Source organism: Eleginops maclovinus, chromosome 23, assembly GCF_036324505.1.
Source record: "Eleginops maclovinus isolate JMC-PN-2008 ecotype Puerto Natales chromosome 23, JC_Emac_rtc_rv5, whole genome shotgun sequence".
NCBI lineage: Eukaryota > Metazoa > Chordata > Actinopteri > Perciformes > Eleginopidae > Eleginops > Eleginops maclovinus.
This window is the reverse complement of record NC_086371.1, coordinates 11,591,186-11,613,804: the sequence shown is the minus strand read 5'-3', so window position 1 is coordinate 11,613,804 and position 22,619 is coordinate 11,591,186. Positions and strand designations below refer to the sequence as shown.

General features: G+C 41.9%; 2 protein-coding genes across 5 annotated transcripts; both read right to left on the bottom strand.

Annotated features, from left to right (window-relative positions):
* Window positions 1–281: 281 nt before the first annotated feature.
* On the bottom strand, window positions 282–13,438 carry ganabb (glucosidase II alpha subunit b). Of its 4 annotated transcripts, none has more exons than XM_063876191.1 (25): window positions 13,408–13,438; window positions 12,534–12,635; window positions 11,766–11,874; window positions 10,889–11,016; window positions 10,033–10,212; window positions 9,808–9,873; window positions 8,303–8,363; window positions 8,109–8,187; window positions 7,744–7,840; window positions 7,448–7,628; window positions 7,172–7,325; window positions 6,661–6,896; window positions 6,159–6,285; window positions 5,919–5,998; window positions 5,614–5,754; window positions 5,130–5,226; window positions 4,842–4,943; window positions 3,978–4,221; window positions 3,675–3,739; window positions 3,347–3,423; window positions 3,075–3,149; window positions 2,864–2,977; window positions 2,672–2,778; window positions 2,420–2,520; window positions 282–1,824 (listed from the first exon to the last, which is right to left on the bottom strand). In XM_063876191.1, exons 1-25 carry the CDS (start codon window positions 13,425–13,427, stop codon window positions 1,715–1,717), a joined length of 2,853 nt encoding a protein of 950 aa, XP_063732261.1. In that variant the 5' UTR covers window positions 13,428–13,438; the 3' UTR covers window positions 282–1,714. The 4 variants fall into 4 exon arrangements, with proteins under 4 accessions (XP_063732261.1, XP_063732262.1, XP_063732263.1 ...); XM_063876192.1 differs by having other exon boundaries at window positions 8,303–8,360; XM_063876193.1 differs by lacking the exon at window positions 9,808–9,873.
* A 981-nt stretch (window positions 13,439–14,419) lies between these two features.
* On the bottom strand, window positions 14,420–19,590 carry ints5 (integrator complex subunit 5). Its single transcript, XM_063875758.1, is given in 5 exon segments — window positions 14,420–15,584; window positions 15,923–17,535; window positions 17,538–17,898; window positions 18,391–18,643; window positions 19,294–19,590. Coding segments are annotated over 5 exon segments (3,030 nt in total). The 5' UTR covers window positions 19,389–19,590; the 3' UTR covers window positions 14,420–14,876.
* Window positions 19,591–22,619: the final 3,029 nt, after the last annotated feature.

The following is a 22,619-nucleotide window of genomic DNA, read 5'->3' as shown; positions in this document are numbered from 1 at the left end:
TTCATTTGATATTATTTTTATTTCACATATTACAGTTACACAACTATATATTCTTACCATTTACTCAACTTGCCATTTTATTAGCAAGTATTCCTACCTACATAAATGTTCATTTGTTCAGTTGTTTTTCATCATAGGAATGTATACACTTATCTTTAAAATAAAAGATGACATTTTTTGTATAAGGACAAACTCCAACCAAAATCTCTGAAGTAATACCTTTTAAAAAATATGGAACAAACCACAACAAACAACATAAGTAGGAAAGAATAAAAGTTGAGTTCTTTTACATTTGGTCAACTTTATTTTCACTTGGTCTCATCTTTTAGGGTACATCTGACAACTTTGAAAGTCAGTTCCTTCACTTCCATTTCCTCCAATTCAAGCCATCACCAACAAAATTGCAGCAACATGTACATTTATGATCATAAAATCAATCAAGGAGACAAACTCAAACAACAAAACCCCTAAAAGGTCCAATGATGTGACTAGACGGGAAACAATCCAGAGTCTCCAGAACATTATTTGAATATTAATAACTCTCCAGTGTGCGGTCAGGACATCAAAAGGCTTTAAATGAACATCCTGAAACATCTTTAGGAATAGATTTAGCACATTGATCCAAATGAAGCACTGGAGTTCCCGCATGGTCCCGACAAGTAGTTAAACATGAAAAATCTAAACAATCACACATAAATGCATTAAAAAGAAAAAAAGATCTAGTAAACAAAGCTGGGAAATGAATTCAATTTAAAAAAAAAAAAGGAAAGCATGTCAACAGCATCATCCGCAAACATCAGTGGTTCAGTCCCCTGAAGCGATTCCCACTGCCAAGTTTGTTAAAAAAAAAAACGCCTGAAAATCCCATCTCTGTGCACCAGCTGAACGACCCGAGCCCTTCCGTACTGAAACGACTTTAATGAATTATTTCCATGCACATACATTTATCTCTTAGGCCACAAGAATGAACTTGCAGCATTGCTTAGAAAGAGGATTACGTCTTTCCATTTTGTGGCATTATTCAGTTCAGCAGAATGAAAGTTAAATGTGAGGCCGGACAGCTGATTGTTGGCAAGCCCTTCCCAAAATCTATGAAATGTGGCACGAGTAAAGAAGGTCGAGGTCTGAGCTGAATGAAGTGCTTGGCTTTAAAGAGGGATGGAATGAATTTCAAAGAGCATTATGTCAGAAACAGATAAGAGGAAATCAACAGCAGGTGGGGCATGTGTGCTTTGACCTTCATTTTAAATCCCACACATTGGTCTTTCTTCTGAGTGGATGGACAACAACGTAGACGGTTAAAGAAAAAGAAAAAAAAAAAAAGAGTGCCTTGAGGTTTTTCTTTCTTAACCAAATGGATTCATTACAATGACATTATTTTTCTCAATTTGTTATCTATTTCAAAAATGTGACACATGATTATCTATCTAGAAGTAACCTCCTCTTGTTGTTGTTAGGTATTACAGTGCGACTGAACACAAGAGGGACATGGCAGCGACGTTACGTGGCTCAGCTCAACTGACAGGTCTACATGGGTTTGTGTGTGTGTGTGTGTGTGTGTGTGTATCATGCTTTGTATGTGTGTGTGTCCTTTATTTTTCATGATGGCTATCCTGTTGTATTGCTGTAGTTAGTCATGGGCATCAGCGCTTCTCTCTCGCTCACTCTCCATTCGGTCATTTTCATCCTCCAGCTCCCCCTCTCCTCTCCATGGTTACTGAAGCATCAGGCTCCAGTCTGCCCCGGCGTTCATGCCGGGCTTGCGGACCGTCAACACCGACATGGAGGCGTCAAAGTCAAACTCTACCTGGCTCTCCTGACCATCTGCAAAACAGAAAGAGTGTTAGATTAAATACTTTTGGGAAGAATAATCTCACAGGAGGAACATTCTTTTAAATCCTGAGGGTGCAAAATGAGAACTCAACGACCTTGAAGAAACTCAAGTCTATAATTGTGTTAATTAGGTTGAGGAAAACTGTGGTAATGACATCCCTTTGTTTCCATAACTAAGACGGTTTAAAAACTACTTTAACTTTACCAAAATCTTTCTTTACTTTAAATGACAACACAAGGGCTTGGAAATAAGAAACAAGGTGATTGTTTGGATCAGATTGACTAAAATGTTTAAGTAAAACAGACAAAAATGTCAACAGTTCATCAATTTAAATAGTTTGAAAAATACTTCATTTGAATAAGACTTGCAGAATTTTAGTCGACCTAAATTTGCCCCAAAAAATAGGAAGATATTCCTGAAAAATGAATCATAAAAACAAAACAAATATTCAGCCACCTTTATTAACAATTTCTTAAATTATCAATTATTATTTTAAAAAAGGCAACTTAAAACTGTTACACTTCAAACCAGCTAAAATACATTCAATAAGATTAGTCCAGACAGAAACGCTGCTTCTCCACTCACCATCAGTCTTCAGGATGACCTTGCTGGGCTTACTGGCTCCCAGTATGACGATGCGTTCAATCCAGGAGCGGGTGGAGAACTGGGCATCTGGAGCCAGGTTACTGTGGACAAAACAAAGACACGTTACATTCCCTTAGTATATAATCATTATAAAGAAACACCTACAATACAAATCATATATGTTTTAGAGCCTTTTAGCTTAGAGAGAAGCCTTTTTCCAACTGAACCGAAACAGAGAATACTATGACTCACACAGAAGAGAGCAGGTTGCTGGCAAAGGACAGCCTCCTGTGGATGAACTCCTTTTCATAGTTGAAGGTGTGGCCGTCGTCTATGTAGAGCTCACCCTCTGCAGTTCTCTGTCAGGGAGAAGGTCAAAATGTCAGAAATGACAATGCAACCTTTCAAAAAAGCGGTGGATGACAGTTTTGACAATTGAGTTACCTGCGGGTTAAGGGCCACATATAGAGTGTAGGGGTCGTGCGTCATGCAGGAAGAGGACCTGCGAACTCGAATCTTCCTGGGAATAATGGAGCCGCCACGCTGGAACACAGGGATCTGAGAAGAAAGCAGAAAGAATCATATTACCACAAGAGGAAAGAAGGAAAATAAACAACTATATAATGCCTGAAGATGAAAAAATGGAGTATCGTACAGAACTCATGGTGACCGGGATGTAAAGGCTCTGGGCTCCGTTGTGCTTCTGGAAGGTGTGGACGTCAAACCAAAGCTGAGGGACACAAAGTTCAGAGTTTGTACAACACCAAGAATCTGCAGTGATTTAAATAATACACACCAAATTCCTCCAGAAGACTCCACATAGAGACAGTTACTATGAGTTAACCAAACTTGTTTTTAGCCTTGACTTTCTGTTTGCCAACAGTGTTGTTAGATCTGAGGCAAACAGGCTGTGCTTCTTCCTCTCACCTCGTCTTTGCCAGGCAGGTACGCAGTGACTCCCCTGGCTCCCTCTTCAGTAACTGGATGCACCAACAGGTCTCTCCCTGTAACAATCAACAATTTAAGGTTTGTCTTTTCTTACGTCAGCTGTTCCCAGAGTTAAAAGCAATTCACGCACAATATCTATCATTATGTCACAACAGTAACAACAGCACGGTTATTGATGTGCATTTAAAATTAATCAATCCATTGATAGGACACTGACCATGAAACACATTTGTTGTTTTGACCTATAATGATAAATAGTCTCACTTTCAACAAGAACACTTTTTTTTTTGTTGCGTTTTTGTCTCACCGATTAAGAACTCGTCTTCCAGAGCGAAAGTGGCCGGATCCTGAGGATACTCCACCCACAGAGGTCTGAAACAGGGAGTCACATTATTTCACAATATTGTTATCCCCACATCATAAGGCCAAACATTGTTCTTTTTCTGAGAATTGTGTTATCATTTACAGTTATAATGCACATTGTGTTTTTAATGTCCATTTCTCTGTATTGAGCAAATAATGCACATTGATTGGAGATGGTTTTGTAACTCATGGCGACAGGATAAGGTGACAAAATGACAGAAACTATTTTTCCCTGCCCTGTCCTCACCTCATGATGGGCTCTCCGGTGCGGTGTGCGTTGTAGAACTGCAGGTACCAGTAGGGCAGCAGGGTGTAACGCTGGCGCACTGCTTCACGGATTAGCGCCGTGTTTTCTGGACCAAACAGCCAGGGCTCACGGCGGGGGGTGTCCAGGTGGGCGTGGGCCCTGAAGAAAGGCTGGTACGCTCCCGTCTGGTACCAACGCACCAGCAGCTCAGTGTTCGGGGACTTGAAGAAACCACCAACGTCAGCTACGGGACAGGTGGGGTCAGTGTTAGTGCTGGAGGTGGACTATTCAGAGCCGGATATAAATAAAGAGGCAGACAACAACCTCCTGAGATCTTCTACATCTAGAGCTTAACAGAAGGGAGAGACATTTAGTTTTTCTTAAACTAAATGCAAGCTTATTTCACCGAAGTGCAGTGACAAACACCTGATCAAATCATGAACCTGACATTCAAACACACACCGAGCATCACTGCTAAATATAACTACGCTCTCAACATGGTAACGCCTCTTGCATCTATCAGTGCACATTTCCATGACAACAAACTAACAGCTATTTCCAGAATTATATCACAATCCTGCTTCACAGTGGGGTTTCAAATTGATGTATTGTCATTGCAAAAGTACCATCTTACCAGAAAGGCAAAAAGCAGTTCAGTGCAGAGTATATTAAAATACATATAGGAATAAATATCAAGATAAATGATATAAAGTACAGTATATCACAGATATCAAAACTGTCTTACTATAGTTTAGATATATACAGTATGGACAGACGTAAATGTGCAAATACACTACAGGTCTGATGAAACCAAACGGACACACTATGTGGGAAACAGCTGACTGTGAAGCTCGATACACTCACCACCACAGAAGGAGATTCCGACCAGGCCCAGGCTCAGACACATGGGGATCGAGATCTTCAGATGCTCCCACTCAGCTGCATTATCTCCGGTCCACACAGCACCTACAGACACAAACACACCAGCACTCAGGGCCCTGTGCTAAAACAGCCTGACACCAAGGTGTGTAGATAAGATAAGGTAGAATTTATTCTGAGTGACGCCTGAACTAAAATAAAGTAAGGTGCGTAGGCAATATGCAGCTTAGCAGAATGGATCCTAAACACTAGTTAGAGCAGTACAGTGCTTACCGTAGCGCTGTGAGCCAGCAAAGAAGGCTCTGGTCAGAACAAACGGCCTCTCGACTCCTCCTGACCTCTGGATCAAACCCTCCGCTGTGGCCATGTGCTGCAGGTTGGACACAGGATAGTCAGAGGGGGTATTTTTACCCTTTTAAGAGCATATTTTGTTCTCTTAAAAGGACAATCAGCAGAACATCAAGGAGAAGTGTAATGATATATTTTTACCAGTCCAAAGCTGCCAAAGTGTAATGGCTTCAGGTATTTTTTATTGCTAAAACACAGATTTCTGTTTAGCACTGTGGTCTCTGTGGTTCAGAAGTGTTCTACCTGCTTTGACCCAAATTGGATTTTCTCAAAAATGATCTTCAGTGGCCTATGCAACAATAGTTACATTCATGCATGAAAACCCAACCAGACTGAAAATAAAAAAGATGAAATGCTAGGAAATAATTAGAAAAAGGATTCAGCCATAAGACAGGTTGTGTGCCCTCACCACATAGAAGCCATAAAGGTTGTGCACGTCGCGGTGCTCCCAGGCTCCGTGCATTGCGTCCTTGTGCATGGTCACCTCCGGTCCGTTAAAGACTGACGGCTCGTTCATGTCGTTCCATGTGTACAGGTTCTCCATGGAACCCTGGGGAGAGGAAAGAGATGGTGGATATTATGGGAAAAGTATCATTTTTAATTTACGAACAGAGTCGACAAATCTGGGAACAGAACCTGCAAATGCAAAAATCCTTTCTCTAAAAATTCAGCGTGAAGGACCAAGAAAAAACAAGACCTGTGGTCCGGACTCACCTCGTACTGATCGTAGGCGAACATGCTGGCCCACCAGTCCCTCATGTCTGTACGGGTGAAGTCTGGATAGCCGGCACTACCTATAGAATATCATCCGAGCACACAAAAGGAATGCGAGTGAAATATATGTTGTAATGATCTCTGCACATTGAGATACACATCACTCTAAATGTCTCTCAGTAAAGATCCTGTTCAGAAAGCGTGATCATAAATACATTCTCTGCATTATCAGTTTCTTACCAGGCCAGCACCAGCCCTCGTAGTCCCCGCCATCTTTATTCTTGATATAGAAACTCCGGGAGCGGATTTCATTATGGATCTTGTAGTTGCAGTCTACTTTGATATGAGGGTCCACGATGGCCACCATCTATAAAAATACACAATAACAGAAGACTGAGTGGAAAGTGTGCATGCAAGTCCTGAAGGGAATTTACTTTCCTGAGATGTCAGGTAAATGGGTATCTGTCTATAAAATGCATTAAAAAACAAAATCACATGTTTCCAGCAGAGTGTGTCCCTGCAAGTGAACTCGGAAGTAAGCATCGCCCTGGTTCTCCAGACTCTTTTTCATAAAATGTTTACAATACTTAAAGGTTTTGTTCAACAAGATTAACAAATTAACACCGATTTTTGTAGCATGACTGAATTAACAAGAAGTGAAAAGTTCTCGATAATAAAGGGTCCCAAACTCCAGCTCCTGGTAGGATCTGTCTCCTGGTACCTGATTATTGGTCGTAATTACCTTGCGTTTCTTGTCCATGAGACCCTGCAGCATCTCCTTTGGAGTTGCAAACTTGTGTGGATCCCAGGTGAAGTAGCGCTTGCCATCAGTGTGCTCAATGTCGAGCCAGATGTAGTCATATGGGATGTCGTGTTCATCAAAGCCTGCATCAACTGCAGCCACATCCTCCTGATCGTTGTAGTTCCAGCGGCACTGGTGGTAACCCACAGCAGCCAGGGGGGGGAAGGCCTGGGTGCCTGAAGGACAACAGGAGGAGGAAGAAAAGTGAAGACTGAGGAGGACAGGCAAAAATGTTGCGCTGTGCAAAATATCAATAATATATTGATATGTGACGAGAGCGTAAGATTTTGGTGTTGTAATATAAAAGTCTTGCATTATAACACCAACAGCTGCAACATAGAGGCATCAAGTCAGAAATATTGTGCAATTTGGTATAATTCATATCGCCCAGCTAATTGAATCGTGGGAAATACTTATAGTTCATTAAGTCTTTTTTCGTCCATCTTCCTACCTGTGAGGGAGGCATACTGAGAGAAGATATCTTTAGGTGTTGGCCCAAGCATAATGAAGACATCGATGATGCCGCTTTCAGAGATCCAACGCACGTCCGTCTGTGGAGTCTCACTGGAGCCTTGAACATAATCCAGCATTTTTCCAAACACAGTCTGAAAAGAAAGAAAATGAGTAAGTGACGCTCTGGTGCAACAGACCCCAACAACTGTGTTTTAGTCTTTTTTTGTTGCAAAACTAGTCCCAAAAACAAAGGAAAAAAAAATAAGGGATGTACCTTTCCAGCTGTGTTGGAGCTGATATCTACCCAGGTCTCAGCGGCATTGAGCCAGAAGATGCCGGTGGTCCGCTGGGCGTTGTGGGCCAACATGACGGGGACAGCGCCGTAAAGGGCCATGGGGTTATACAGCTCGTACTGGAACACGTCCAGGTTATAGAGGCGGTATGGATCTCCATTTCTGAAACAAAAAATAAACACTCAATATCTAATTAATCTAATGCAGCAGTGATGCAACCCGGTATCTCATCCATTTTATTTTTTTTGGTGAAACATGACTTGTTGTTGACACTCACTCTGTTGTTTTGAGTCTGAGAGTGTCTGCATGTTCTGGGATGCCGTAGACGTGCTCCACACCCGGCAACGAGAAGTCCAAACTAACAGCAGAAGGACCTGTGAGGCGCGAGCAACCGATTATCAGTTGAGAAGAGAGTTATCCTTAAAAATATCATAACACAAAAGACTTGCACCACAGACATTTTTGCATTTCTACTTCTAGGCATGATGTGCAGTTAGCATAGAGGTATATTGTAGTGAAAAAACAAAAACAAAGCCAACAGCAAAAAATAACAACAACCTGAAACTGCTTGGGGTTAAGGGAGATAAAGAAATAAACCAATTGTCACTTTTACTTACAAACTGAAATACAAGTACAACATACCATTAGGTTTGCTGTCTGTGTGTGATTTAAAAGTCTCCTCCCACATCCCTGCTTCATCTTTCTCTTCTTCTTTTGCTGCCTGGCAGGCAGACAGGGACAACAGTAAGATTAATCACAAGGGAATAGACAGACATGTTCAAATAAAGACTGGAAGAAGGGAAGATTTGTATTTTAGTTATTTTAGGTTGTAGTACCTCGGGCTGGGTTTCTGGTTCAGCCTCCTCTTTCTTTTCAGCCTCTGGGTCTGCCTGACTGCTAAATAATGGAGTGAGGGGTGATGATGGGAAAAAGAAAGATGTGTCACTTTGGTAGAGTCTATCATGACATGATTGAAAACATATGGGAGTATAATCAAACATAACCAAAAAGGAAAACATACAAACAGGGAGGTTGGTAAATGCCCCATGAATCTACAACGACAACTAACAAAAACTCTACAGGGTTAAGACTGACTCCAGCTTTAATGACGAAGGGGACTGAGCAGCTCCCTACCTTGTGGCTAATTTAAGCTCGGCATTATTGGACAGGACCTCTAGAGGCTGCTGCATGCACCACCTGGTACCCAGTGGGTCTCCCAGGTACCATGGTGGGATCAAAGCCATAGCATTGCATCTTCTGTTAGAAATGTGTCAGTCACACAGCTGTGGGGGTGCGTGATCTGCAGTCCAAGCAGGAGGCAGAGTTGCCTAAATGTATTTTATTGATGAATATCGATGTATTCATTATGTCAAATTATTTTATCAAATGAATATCTGATGCATCTCTTATTTCAGGGTTTTGTTCGAGGATTGTTTAAACTTGACTTGATATTGTTTCAATCTTTAACACTATTCATCCGTCTTAAACTGCAACCACACAGCATACGTCGATGCAGGACCGTCTTAATAAACCACAAAAACAACATAATGATGGGGCCTACAAAAGCACTTTCTCAACAATAATAAGAGTATGGGTTCAGGGCTCTAAGGAAGCAAAATATAAAACTGAGAATGTCCCAATTTTAGGAGCTTTATGCAAACTGAAGTAAAACCACAAAGAGAGATGTTGCTGTTAGGTCTGGGGAGTGGGCTGCAGCACTATAAAATACAACACTTATTATCTGGTTGGGTATTGTATGCGTGTTTGTAAAGAGAAAACATCTTTTGTGTGTTTTAAACTGGTCAACTCCTGCTGCAACTATCTTATTATTTTATCCATCGCAGTAAGCTCTCACCATGAGCTAAGCAAGCGGGAAAACTACAGTATAAGTCCACAGAACTGCCCAAGACACACAGTCAGTCATGCAGTTGCATTGTTAGATCTTCTACAGTGACGCTACATAGACATTTAGGTTAATCTGACAAGACAGGAAATCACAGCAGACCCTACATCATTCAGGTGAATGTGGTTTTTTTCCCCAGGATGATTTTTCTTTGTTTCATGAAATGAGACGAAACACCTACACCCTGAGTGGCAATTACTTATTATTAGTTCAAATGATCCTTTTATGATAACAGGGGCTGGATTGACCCCTTAATTATGGATCAAATTAAACACCAACATGCACACACGCACCCACATCCCTCTCTCACTCTCAGACACATTTATTGGAGGGTAAACACTTTACTTGGTGTGATGGGAGTCCCTAGGATCTTTGTCACTATTGGCAGCATTAGCACAAGGAACAAGATACACACTTACAAATCTTAACGGTCTTTACCTAGAGAATACTCTCTTGATATTATCCCACACGCTAGCCACTGTGCTAGTTACTTTATAGGAGAAACTAGGATGATAGGGAGAAGACAGAACAACCAGTCAGAGACAATACTCAAAAAACAAACCATTTCATGGGAACAAAAATCTAAATCATCCACTGAGTGAGGACGTGGATTAAAAGAAGGTTGCCATTTGGACATTTGTGTGTGCATGCGTGGTTTCTCACGTGTCCTTGCGCATCCTCAGGTGCTCAAAGGCCAACAGGCCGCGTGAGTTCAGCGACATCACCACGTCTCGCCCTTCCATGATGTCCAATCGGAAAGGTCGGGCGCTGAGGATGACTCTCTGAGACTCCGCCCCCAGGGACAGCACCACCCCGTTCTCATCCTGAGACAGGAGTGACAGGCTGAGGCAGAGAGAGAAAGAGGGAGAGATAGGAGGTGAAGTTTAAGAAAAAAATTCTACTGAATTTTATTACGATAGCCCGGTATGTGACAATAATAAATCAGCTTCAATGAGCTTCACAATCTCTTCAGCATACAACACCCTTTGTCATTTCACACCTTGCTTTGGATAAGGAAAAGCTCTTCTCCCCTCCTGAAAAAACATTTTAATGGGGAAAAGATTTAACTTTAGGTCTCCACTGTCCATCTATTTACTCAATATACATTTAGTAGGTTTCTTTTTTTTGCAAAACTAAACTTAGACGTTGAACATTTTAAATGAGATTGTGAGAGATAAAGCCAGAAGGCAATTATCTGGAAGGCTGGCTTCTCTCTAGTTATGCTCTTTTATTTCACTGGTAGATTCTCAATCAAGTTATTTACCGTGGAAACATGCCTCAACTTACAGAAGAAAACAAGATGTTTTTGTTTCCTAAAATATTCTCTATGCCCTATATTAACTTACTCTTTTTCAATATTGTAAATCTGTTAACCCTAAAGAATGTGAGAAGATTTCAAATCCAAATGGAGGGGATAAGACAAATCTGTTTAAAAGGACTAAATTAATCAAATTGACACTACTATCACAACCTCCACCCCCCCACCGCGCACAGTTGGTAACACCCTGGGAGGACTCACGGCTCAGTAGGCGGCTCCCTGATGAGCACGTCTGGGACCTCATAGCGAGGCTTCAGCGGCTTCAGCTCGTTAATCTTCACCCTCGTCATGTTTCCCTGGAGACGATAGAGCTCGAGCAGCAGACGCACCTGATAGAATAGATAGAATCGGAGGATGAAACCCTCTTTATTAGTCACATACATGCACACAGCAGAGCACACACAGTGAAATTAGTCCTCTGCATTTAACCCATCCTAGTACTAGGAGCAGTGGGCAGCTATCGCGCAGCGCCCGGGGAGCAATGGGGAGGGGGGGATTGGAGGTGTCCGGTGCCTTGCTCAAGGGCACCACAGCAGGGCCTAGGAGGTGAACTGGGACCTCTCCAAGTAGCAGTCCACTTTCCATATTTCAAGTCTGTTGGGGACTTGAACCGGCGACCCTACGGTTCCCAGTCCAAGCCCCTACTGACTGAGCCACTGCTGGCAGACGCAAAGAGAGAGCGTGTGAGAAAAAAAAGCAATGGGGTCAGAGGAAAAGGAAGGAGAAGCAAAAGGAGAGTACCGAGGAATGTCATTATAATCTAATAAAATGCAGGTCGCACAACGGGTTCAGCCAAGGGACAGTTTTCATTTGGCATTACTCTAAGTTTGCCATGTTATGACTTTGATAGAAGGGAAAAGTGCTGACTTGCCTTCATTATATCATTCAGATGACCTGATATGGGAACTGGCATTAATATAAGGCCATATTATTTTTATCACTTGCTAACAGTTTAATAATAATTACATTTACACTTGTGATTTAAAGTATATCTAACAGACTTGATCAAGTTGCCTTAACCCTTCTGGCTGCCATATTTCCCTCCATTGTGATCTGCTTCTGTACATGTGTTATTTACCTTGTTGTTGTCATTGATGAGCTGCAGCGTGAGTCTGGTGTTGGTCAGCTCCATGGTCTCCAGCAGGGCTCGATAGGGAGACTCACCAGGCTTCAATGCTCGCTGACGCCTGTTTTTAAAATGTAATAAAAAGAGTGACAATCAGTAACTGTCTGCTTTTTTCTATTAACACAAACTTAAGGCAAGTCAAATGTTTGAGGGGCATTCCCAGTTATTCCCTTACTTTGCAGTTCAGTTACTTGTTGGCATCACGTTTTATGTTAATGATGGCATTTTTCTGAGTTCTTGGAAACAGAATTGCTTACAATTTTTGTCAGCTTTCCTTTGAATAGACATCCTGGACAATCTTGAACCATTGTTCTATCCCTTGAGGCTCTGTTCATTCAATTTTCTTGTTATATCTTTTTAACTTGCTATTAGCTGAATCTTTGCCAGATATTTATCTTTTCCTTGTACATCCTCTTCGGTGTTTCCTATGTACATAACAGAAGAGCTGCTTGGAAGAGCATACTGATTTTATAGTAGCATTTATATTATTCTAGAGGACTTACTTAAAAATATATATTCATTTATTTGTAGTTCTACCTGACAGCCCCGATTTACCCTAAACTTGGCATGTGTAAATGTAATTACTTTGTAGCACATTAATAGATTTTATTTTATAGGAACAATGTATCATACACATTTCCATTCTTATCTGACATTTAGCCATGTTTAGCTTCCTTCACACTGCTTTGTAAATGTATTATTTTTCTATCTTGCACTCACTTGCAGAAGGAACTCTGGTCACAGGTCTTGAAGTTACCCTTGTCCACAGCCCACGTCCCACTGAGGAACACGGCCAACCACAGCACCAAGACAGGCGCCATCCTGGGAAGAAAAATCAAGACGACAACGTAAACTTTATGGTCACCTCACTGTATCATTAACTCACATTTGTTGAACAATACCCAGATTATTACCAAAAATGACCCCTGCCAAATTACAGCATGGGTTAGGGTTATACAAACTACACACACATTTGGACTTTGATCTCTGTAAACTGGTCAAATGTGTCCAGTGAAAATATCAAAAGGGTTTCCTCATCCTGCTTCAGTGTGCATATTGTAAAATGTGAAATCTAAAATCCCGATTTCCCTGAGCCTGCATGTTAAGACTTATTTCCAGCGCTCACTGCTCCTGTCAAACCGGGTGACGTTTTGTGCTTGAAATGATGAAACAATATTAGCTAGCGTATCCGCTAATGTGGGCTACAGTTAGCTAGCATTCAATCGGATTTTAGAAACCAAATAAATCTTTTAAAAAAGGCCCTATTTGCTCAAACGACAACGGTGACATACCAGTGTTTAAGAGACGGTGTACCACATGGTTGTTAGAAGTCAGTGTGGCTGTTAATTACCTCTTAGGATCAGGATTATCTTGCTAACCGTGCTAACAGCGGCACTGTCAGTTAATTCAATTGAAGGGGTTAGAGACTATTCCAGAGTGATTTAAACTGGCAGCCATTAAACCCTCAACCTGTACATTAGCTTACAGATCCACCAAGTGTTTAACCACAGTAGTAATGTCCTGGCCTCCCGCTAGATGATTATATATGACACACATTATTAATGTAAGAAAAAGCGGACCTGCTTTGTCTTACCTTTCAGTGAAGGTGGCCATCTTGGATATGCTTCCGCTAAGCTCCGCCCATATCAGTCCGTAAAAATGTGTAAAAAAAAATAGAACTCATATTTTTTGATTTCTTTCTTTAAACTCATAAGAATTATTTTTTTTAATAGTATTTTATAACATTTACCTTATGGATTTTGATATCAATCAATCATTTGGTTATCTTTTTATGTTGTTCCTGATAAAGGAGGATGTAACGTGAACTTGATTTGCATTTTCATCCTCTCAAACACGGACACGTCAGCCCAAGCTGCAGTCAGTCAGTGAAGTGCACACATTTATTATTTGTTCAGACATCTCCAACAAATTTGCAGATCCCTCTCAGGCATAAAAAATCTAGTCGAGGTCGTACTTTATAATTTGTCGTTTTCTCGATTACTGATTTATCTCAGAATATGAGTGTCTTGACTTGAAATAATGAATATGAGACGCTTATTAGTTAGGTTCTCGTTTTTGAGATACCTAATTATTGTGGGAAAAAAAAATACAGTTATTTTTTTCAGAAAAGTTCTCATTTTAAAATACTTAGTCATTATTTTAACAACGCTTTCTTAGCTTTGCAAAGTCTTTACCTTAGAAAAGCCCTTTTTTGTGTGTTTAATTCTGTAGAATAGTTTACATATAACTTACATTATACTTATACTTAAATGATGTACAGGCGTTTGTTCAAACCTGTTCTGTTGTTTACAACAACAAAAAATAGCTAGATGATGCTGCTGTATAAAATACCACAAAACAAATCTGCTACCCACAGTTGTTTCCCTTTAGAAATTATGTAAAATAAAAACTTCAATTATTTTATTAATTATAAGTTAAAACCACCTTCCTGGCATTTGTTGCTTACTTTCAGGCCATCACAATCATAACGTTGGAAGCCACTGGCTCAGAGATTTTACACTTACGAGTGTAAAATCTATGTTCCTCACCAAGACACTCGTGATAAAAAATGTTACCATTAAGAAGGATATTCAATTCAAGACACATTCAAAAACAAGACCAAATTATTTATTTTGTTAAGTGGTTGAAACAACGGCTTTGGGCATCTAACAAGAGTTGCAAGGCATGTTTGTAACCACAATTTTAGAACGCCTCACCTGAAAAAAATGTACAAAACTAACCTTTAAATGATTTAGCAGAGTACGGTTGTATTTTCAAACAAAATGAGACATTAAGTCTGTCTTTTGTGGGGAATATTTCTGTGCTAACATAACATGTGTGTGCCATTTCCCATGTACCCTTGTATTCGTCACAGAAACAACTAGTAAGAAACCTATGAAGTCTAAAAAATATGGTACAAAAAGGCACACACTCACACATAAAAACACATGTACACATCTATACTTTAAACTTAAGTACAGTGAAAGCAAATTTGCAGTCCACTTTTGAAGCAATATAACACAGCATCCTGTCTACTCTACACAGTTTGCTCCCCACTACTCCTTAAAGCTGGAATCGCCAGCACAGATGTCCCAATCTGTCAATGTTTTTATGCAGGACACTATGAATCGGTGCCACATATCTTGCCACGTCGCCGTCCCGTGAGAAATCCCTGCAGAAAAGCCCCTTCTCCGAGTTGAAGACAAACTTTTGAGGCATGGGCCCATTTCCTCTCACATACTCCCAAACTGCCAGGAGCAGCAGCCTCAACTCGAAGGGAGTGAGGTGAGGGAAGGTTTCATGGACGTTTGCCAGCACAGGGGGCAGGAGCTGGCCCTCACCCATGCAAGACACCAGGAGGCAGGAGGCCTGGAGGTGCCACGGGGAGTCTGTGGACAACAACTCGCGGGATGCCTCCCAGTGTGCCAGCAGAGTTGCGAGGAGGCCTCTGAGCACAGCTGAGCAGTAGCAGAGAGCTGGGCGTCCAGCAGCCACCACCTGCAACAGGGGGAAGAGCACCGGATGGGCTTCAAAGCATCGCCGGATGTGGATGTCTCGCTCCACAGTGGTGCGAGCATGCTCTTCCGGGGGCCAGGACAGCTCACCGTTGGCCACATCTGGACAGACGTTTTCGACCATCGTCACTGCAACTACCTTGGCTGCTTCGGCATTGATGGGCAGTGGCTCGTCGGGGTCAGAGGGTAGTCTGGAGCCGTTGAGACCAGAGGAGCTGCAACACTGGACTACGACAGCCAGCAGAGTCTGGACGTTCTTTAGAGAGAAGTAAATCAATTTAAATGACTTCGAATGTAATGTTGGGTCTTGTGCAAAATGCTATTTCATACATTTCTGTATCTTTGCTTGTTCAATATTCACAATTAAATGAGCCATCATATAGATTTTCCTCCACCCTATGAAATTTTAAGATGTTATTTCCTGTCAAATATTTAAGTTAAAATGTAGTTTCATGTTCAAATTGAATGAAAGAAAAAGGCCAAAATTAGCATTCCTAACTAACTAAATCGAGAAGTGCTTCCCTAATCTGTATGTAGCATTGGCTGCTATTAAAGCTGTATTAAATCACCATCATCTCAAATTGTGTAACTCACCTGCATGACCCCCGATGGGTCAGTAAGCTGTGCCTCAGTGCGGACCTTCAGCCCCTTGCCAATCACCCCGGCATGAAACACAGACCACACGCTACCAGAAAAGTTGACGGTAGTGCCGAAGCGACAGTTGATATCCAGCAGAGAGGCTCCGATGTCAGGAGACACAGACTTGGAAGGCAGAGGGGCACCAGACATGTCGGCGATCTGCCCTCCAAACAGTCCCGCGTTGCCTTTATGTAGCGCCCCCTCAACAAGCTGCTGGAGCAGTGCTTTGAGAGTGAGCGAAGAATATGCTGCAAAACGGGACAGCAGCAGGACTGAGCAGTTCACCTCCTCGCACGCCTGTCCCCCGTCTCTCCCCAGCTTCCCTCCTTCTCCTCTTCTCCGCAGCGCCAGAAAGAAATGAGTGACTGCAGCACGACAGAGCAGGAGCAGGTGTGCAGGGGACGAGGCGCGAGGGAGCGGGCTGCAGGACAGGAGGCGCACTACAGCGTGAGATACATTTGGGTCACCATGGAGCAGTAGCGGGCCAAAATCATGGAGGTGTCCTGAGACCGCTGAGCCCACCTGGATGGCCATGGAGGACTGAACACCTGAAGCTCCTCTTCTCTCCTCATCTTGACTCTGGATGGCTGCGGCCATGTTTAGTAACAGCTGCGTCAGCTGCCGGGTCCCCAGAGTGTGTGTGTGGATCTGGGCCACACAGCGAGTTACAGCAGCAGGAATGAGTCCTGCAATGCACGAGGAGAGCGTTGTGTGGAGCTGCCAGGCCAGGGCCAGCTCTTCCGGGTTGTGAGCCTGTGTGAGGAGCTGGCAGAGGGCCTCAGTAGCCACGCTGGGACCACCATACACCGACAGCAGGCACAGCAACTGGTGCAGCCAGAGGTGACGCTTCCTTTCCAGGCGCAGTGTCTCAGCACAGAGCTCCCCTACGTGAGACTGCAGCTCCGCCAAGAAGGGGATGACCCTCTGGGGCTGAGAGGAGGCAGAGCGATGGGGGTTGACTTCAGCTCCCTCTGAGCGGTTGAAGACCAGTTTGTGGAGATGCAAAAGCAGCATCTGGAGGAGGCGATCGCAACCTTCTCTGACGCCTTCATGAGGGGAGGGTGTTGGGCCGGAGATGATAACGGACGCTGGCGTTGCTGTGTCTGCCAGAAAACGGAGGACACGGGACCCACCTGATGGGCTCTGGCTAATAAGATGGACTGCCAGCCCCAGCATGTTATCCAGCTCCTCTCTGGGGATGCCCTGCAGCACGGCCTGCAGCTGAACGAGGACAGGAGGGCGCAGCAGCTCCACCAGCTCTGCTGACACCGCACCAAAGAGGTTGGGGGACATTGCAGCCAGTTGTAGCAGAAAGGGTACTGCAGCACGACGAAGCTGAGGGGAACTCTCCCAGGAGGTTGAGGATGAAGTGGGAGATAAAGGGCTTGATGGACACAAACTTTCCTGAAACATCCTGAGCAGCTCCTTCCGGATGCTGTCTGAGTGGTGCACTGCGAGGTGTCCAAGGATTCCCACCACTGAGCCAATCTTTGGGACTCTGCTGCCTTTATCCACTCCCATCGCCATCAGCCCTGTGTCCTTAGCACCGTGAGAGCAGAAGTCCTTGAGCCACATGCCAAGACTCGGCTGATGATAGTACCTGGGAAAGCAGAACCGATGTGAGCAACCACCCAGTCAAAATGTGGGGAGTGCTGAACCGAGGTGTCCAACAGAGCATCCACACAGGCGTCAGGGCACCAGGCCAGCATGGCAGCCAGACACTGGGAGTAAGCCTCCATGAGGGAGCGGGTGGCAGCACAGGACATCCAGAGCTGGAGCAACTCGTTGAGGCTGGAGGAGTGTGGGGCCACTCTGCGGCCTGCATGCTTGCTGCTCAGCTGGCCCAACAAGTCAACAGCCCAGGCGGACACCAGAGGGGCCCAGGCCCGCGGGTTGAGACGGATGAACTCTGACAGCACGCCATGAACCTCCTGCAGACAAACAGAAAATATTAAGCACTTTTTCAGGGACATTTTGGCCAGACAAAAAAATAGCTAGGGAGATTGCAGAGGTTCTGTAACTCATGCCATTTTAAAATAGGACACTTAGGGGAACAATGCAAAAAGGTCTTTTAGAAGGTTTTTTAAATACTGGATTCAGATTGTTAATTTTAGGCATTCCACTGTTTGTTATTTCTTTATAGCAGATTGCTGCTATGTAAGAACAAAAATATTTTCTTGACCAATTATTACATTTTAAACCTATAAAACTCCTTTACAAATACATTTTTGGTGTCAAATTATGATTTATTTAGTAATTAGACATGTATTAAGCAAATGTCTGCTAAATGAATAACGGATCGACCTATGAAATGTACTACACATGGAGTTAATGAAAATGCCCTGAAATGTCAAAAAATGACTTTTCCTAATTTTCAAAATAGCTTAATAAAACATTCTATGAGTGTCCTTGTGTCATCACACCTGTATGATGTCCTCCAGGTTGGAGCTGACCCCGGAGCTGGCGTCGCTTTCTGTCTCCAGGTTGTGCAGAAAGGCAGAGACGTGCTCATCGTACACACCCCTCAGATGCTCCAACACCGCCCCTCGACAGGCCGGGACGGAGCGCAGCAGGCGCACAGCACAGCGGGCATGTTCCCGGACATTGAGCTTCCGACCCTGAACGCTGTCGAAGCCACTGATGAAGGACTTAATCTCCTGGGATAGTTCCTGGGCGCTATAGGAGGGAAGAGGACATGATGAAATTATGGGAAATATGTGACGTTTACTATCCACAGTAAAATGACAAAAAGACTGTGTCTGTTTGTGTGTGAGAAGGGAAGGTCCTTTCAGATGAGCTATAAACCCCTATTATACATACTTACAAGAAAATGACCAACCATGCTAAATCCTACTTGTCAAATACCATAATTCAAATTGATGCTACATAAGCAAATGCGTTTTTGCAGGGAACTGATCAATCTATTTACCACTTGAGATAACCCTTAATTGCAATGGAGCCCTAAACTATATTCCATTTCAATCGTGTATAAAATAATAAAAACATTTGATGGATACTACTCTACACTAGCAGTTATTTTTATAGGTATTTTTGTGTGTTGCTCAGAACTGTATAACAAAATTTTGGGATCTGACAATTTGCCATGTTTTTAAGTCTTCTTTGAACCTTTAATAGAGAAGATGACTGAAAATGACTGAATGTAACCCTGACCTCTTTTGTTACCACAGTAACTTTTAACATTTGCTGCCATTATAGAAAAGTGTAGCAGCATGTTATAGTCTGACCCTTGAGACTTCATAGAGTTAAGTTAAATACAGAATAAACTTAAGGGTGTTTAGAGAGAGTATTTGTTGTGAGACACTCACCTCAGGGCAGTCTGCGGGGTGTGAGTGTGTGAGCTCTGCATCGCTTTCAGCGGACTGCCGTCCAACACTACAGACATAGTTTGATCTTTTAACATCAAAGTGTCACATCAAATCTTCCACTCGGCAGCAGGGGCTTGTAGGGGAAAAGATAGTGACCGATTTTAGTTGTTTTCTCTGTACAATTTCAGGACAAAAATACTGGTAAAGGCGCACCGAAGCCGGAAGTTGGGACTTCTTCGTTGCTAGAAAAACGTAAACTGACACTGACAGTTTACGTCACTGGCGACATCTAGTGGTAGTTTGTTTTTAGTTATTGAGCAAGTGACTATTTATTTCCTATTTATTATACTATTTATAAGTTTGTGTAGACCCGTTTTAGGTGTAACGCGTTACAAAAGTAATGGAGTTACAGTAATGTATTACTTTTTGCTGTAACGCAGTAATATAACGCATTACTTCTGAAATTTGGGTAATATAATACCCGTTACAATTCTCAATAATGCAGTTACAACACATTTGTTTTGTTTCTAAGAATTCACAAACATCGCGAGACATTCGGACACCAGAGAAATAATTGTGCCGGTAGAATAGTAACTCAGTAAGCCTGTTAACTATTGGTTTAGAGTGCTGCAGGAACAGATTCGCCATTGAGAGCTGCTTGCTCGCAATGGAGAGCTGCAGGCTCACAATGCAGAGCTGCAGGCTCACAATGCAGAGCTGCAGGCTCACAATGCAGAGCTGCAGGCTCACAATGCAGAGCTGCAGGCTCGGATAAAAGAAAAGAAAAACACACGAGTGCGCGCAGGCCAAAGCAACAGAAGGTAACTTTCTCTCTCGGGCTGCTGCTTGAACCCCGAGAAGTTAAGAGACTCGTGGCAGAGTGTTGAAGATCTGCAGCCTCTGTCCTCTGTGGAATCGCCGGCTTTTAGAAAGCTTGTCAGCCAAATCACCGTTAACACACCATTGACAAGGTGAGCTAACGCTGCCATAGAGACTCGTTCATATACAGCGAATTCAGGACCGTGCAGAGGCTCCACTAACATGTTATTCATAACAAACAGAGACATAATGTTACCGGTATCACATATTATTTTGCCCACTTAAACGGAGCATATACGTTTAATGTATTGCTCTTTTCCTAATTTTCAGAATGTAGGCCTACTGCAAGATAGATGGCTTTAATTAATGAGCTGCAATTAACTACATTTTAGCCTTTAAAGCCATACTTTTGCGGTTATTTTAGTGAAAGTAACTCAAAGTAACGCAAAAGTGCATTACACTTCAGAGACAGTAATAATGTAATATAACTCATTACCTTAAAAAGACAGTAATAAGTAATATGTACTGTATTACATTTTGGAAGTAACTTTCCCAATACTGGTGTAAACTGTAGCACTTTTCAAATAGTCAACTGCTTGAAATTGATTTTTAAAAATCGAAAAAGGTTTATGACCAATAAGGTTTCACATGTTTTTATTTCACTGTTCTCACTTTCTTACATTTTGTGTAAATATACTACCTTTTTTTATTTGTAACAATAGTCTTTGTGGTATATTAAATCTGTTCATACATACAGTTAGTTACTCTCTGAGGTCATGGAGAGTGCAGAGAAGATGTCGTTCAGGGGCCATATGGTGGGCAATCAGATTGTCATTGGATACCTCCTGTGAGCACACACACTTTGGTCACGCTCACACATTTTCTCCTATAAATTGCATGCACAAGACAGTTCGGGGGGACTTCCACAATTGGCTCTGGGAACCTCGTATTGCCCGTGTTGGTGTATGATACTATGTTGTAAGTACCGACCTTATTATATACAAGCTGCTGTCTCCGGAGACTTCTTCATCATCTTCACAAACATCACTACAAGATATACATCATCTTTAAAATAGCATTTATAAGAGCACGATTGAACAAAAAATGCAATATTGTAAATGTACAATAAGAGAGATATTACAAGAGAATGGAGACCTTGAGAGACATGTGTGTAAGAGATTTCCTGCTGTAGAGTTTCCTGATACTGTATGCATTTTGCAAATATGGAAATAAAAATGTTTTATGATCATATTTAGTATCGTTAAGGATTTTGTATTATTATTAACATCTACACATAATTTAATATTTCTAAATGTATTTCCCTTTTGAAAAATGGAAATACATGATTATTTTTATTAACTAGGACATTCTGTCCATGTTTTACATCCAGTCTGTCACTATTATTTATTGTAAAGCATTGTATGTCTCATCGGAAAGATGCTATACTGTTGTGGCAGAGATGATGAAAAGAGAGGCAAATCGGTTGAGGGCAGGGTCTGAGTTTTATTAACAAGTTACATAAGATGCCAAACTTTTTCATAACAACCTCGGAAATAGCATCCAAACGAACATAACAAGTTCGAATTTGACCACCATATATCCTTGGATTTTTATCACATCCCAATCAAATTACACCAGACCTTCCTGATGCTACCTTAAGTCAACTTTGGAACTTTTCCCAGCATTGAGATAGAGGTAAACGTGAACCTGAAATGCTCGTCTCACGCTGACATGTTCAGTAATGGCCAGCAGTACTCAAATCTTGTACTAGAGTGTAGGAATACTCTGTTAGAAGTAAAATTCATGCATTCAAAATGTTACTCAAGTAAAAGTAGAAAAGTATTAGCGTCCAAATATTCTTAAAAGTAAAATAATTTATTATGCAAATTGGTCCATTTTGGCCAAATATATGTTTTGATTATGATTATTGATGCATTATTGTGTTCATCAAAGCTGGTAAAGGTGCAGCTCATTTGAATGACTTTGTATAAAGCAGGGTAGCTTGTGAATTTTACTCCAGGTATAGTTTAAGTCTGATTTAAGTGTTGTTTAAATTTCACATCATTATCCAAATCTGTAAGGTAAATACAGGTACAAATAAGTGTAGTGGAGTAAAAGTACACCATTTACTGTATCATAAGTAGAAGTACAAAGTAGCATAACATGGAAATACTCAAAGTAAAAGTATCTTAAAATTGTACTTAAGTACTTGTTCTTAGTTACTTCCCACCACTGGTACTGGCAACGGGAAATAAACATTCTCCAATAATACAAATCTAGTTATTTATTACTGATATTATGTAGTAGCAACTGAGTCAATACCATTATGAAGTGCCTTTGGTGTCCTCATCAGAATCACTCAGTCATCATGAAAATGTAGCAGAATAATGAAACTCTGAGGTCTTATTATAAATGGGCAAACATTTACACACATATCAGTACAATGATAAGTCTCTTGAAATGTGTTTCCTTTATTTTATAACATTTTTTTCATTGGATGTATGTGA

Bases quoted from the DNA above. Each gene is read 5' to 3' on its own strand.
- ganabb (XM_063876191.1), bottom strand. From the start codon at position 13,427: ATGGCCACCTTCACTGAAAG. The intron at 6,897-7,171 runs GTAGGAAGATGG...GTTGTCCTTCAG, and splicing joins TCAGTATGCCTCCCTCACAG to GCACCCAGGCCTTCCCCCCC. The intron at 5,755-5,918 runs GTGAGTCCGGAC...TCCTCTCCCCAG, and splicing joins TCGCCTACGATCAGTACGAG to GGTTCCATGGAGAACCTGTA.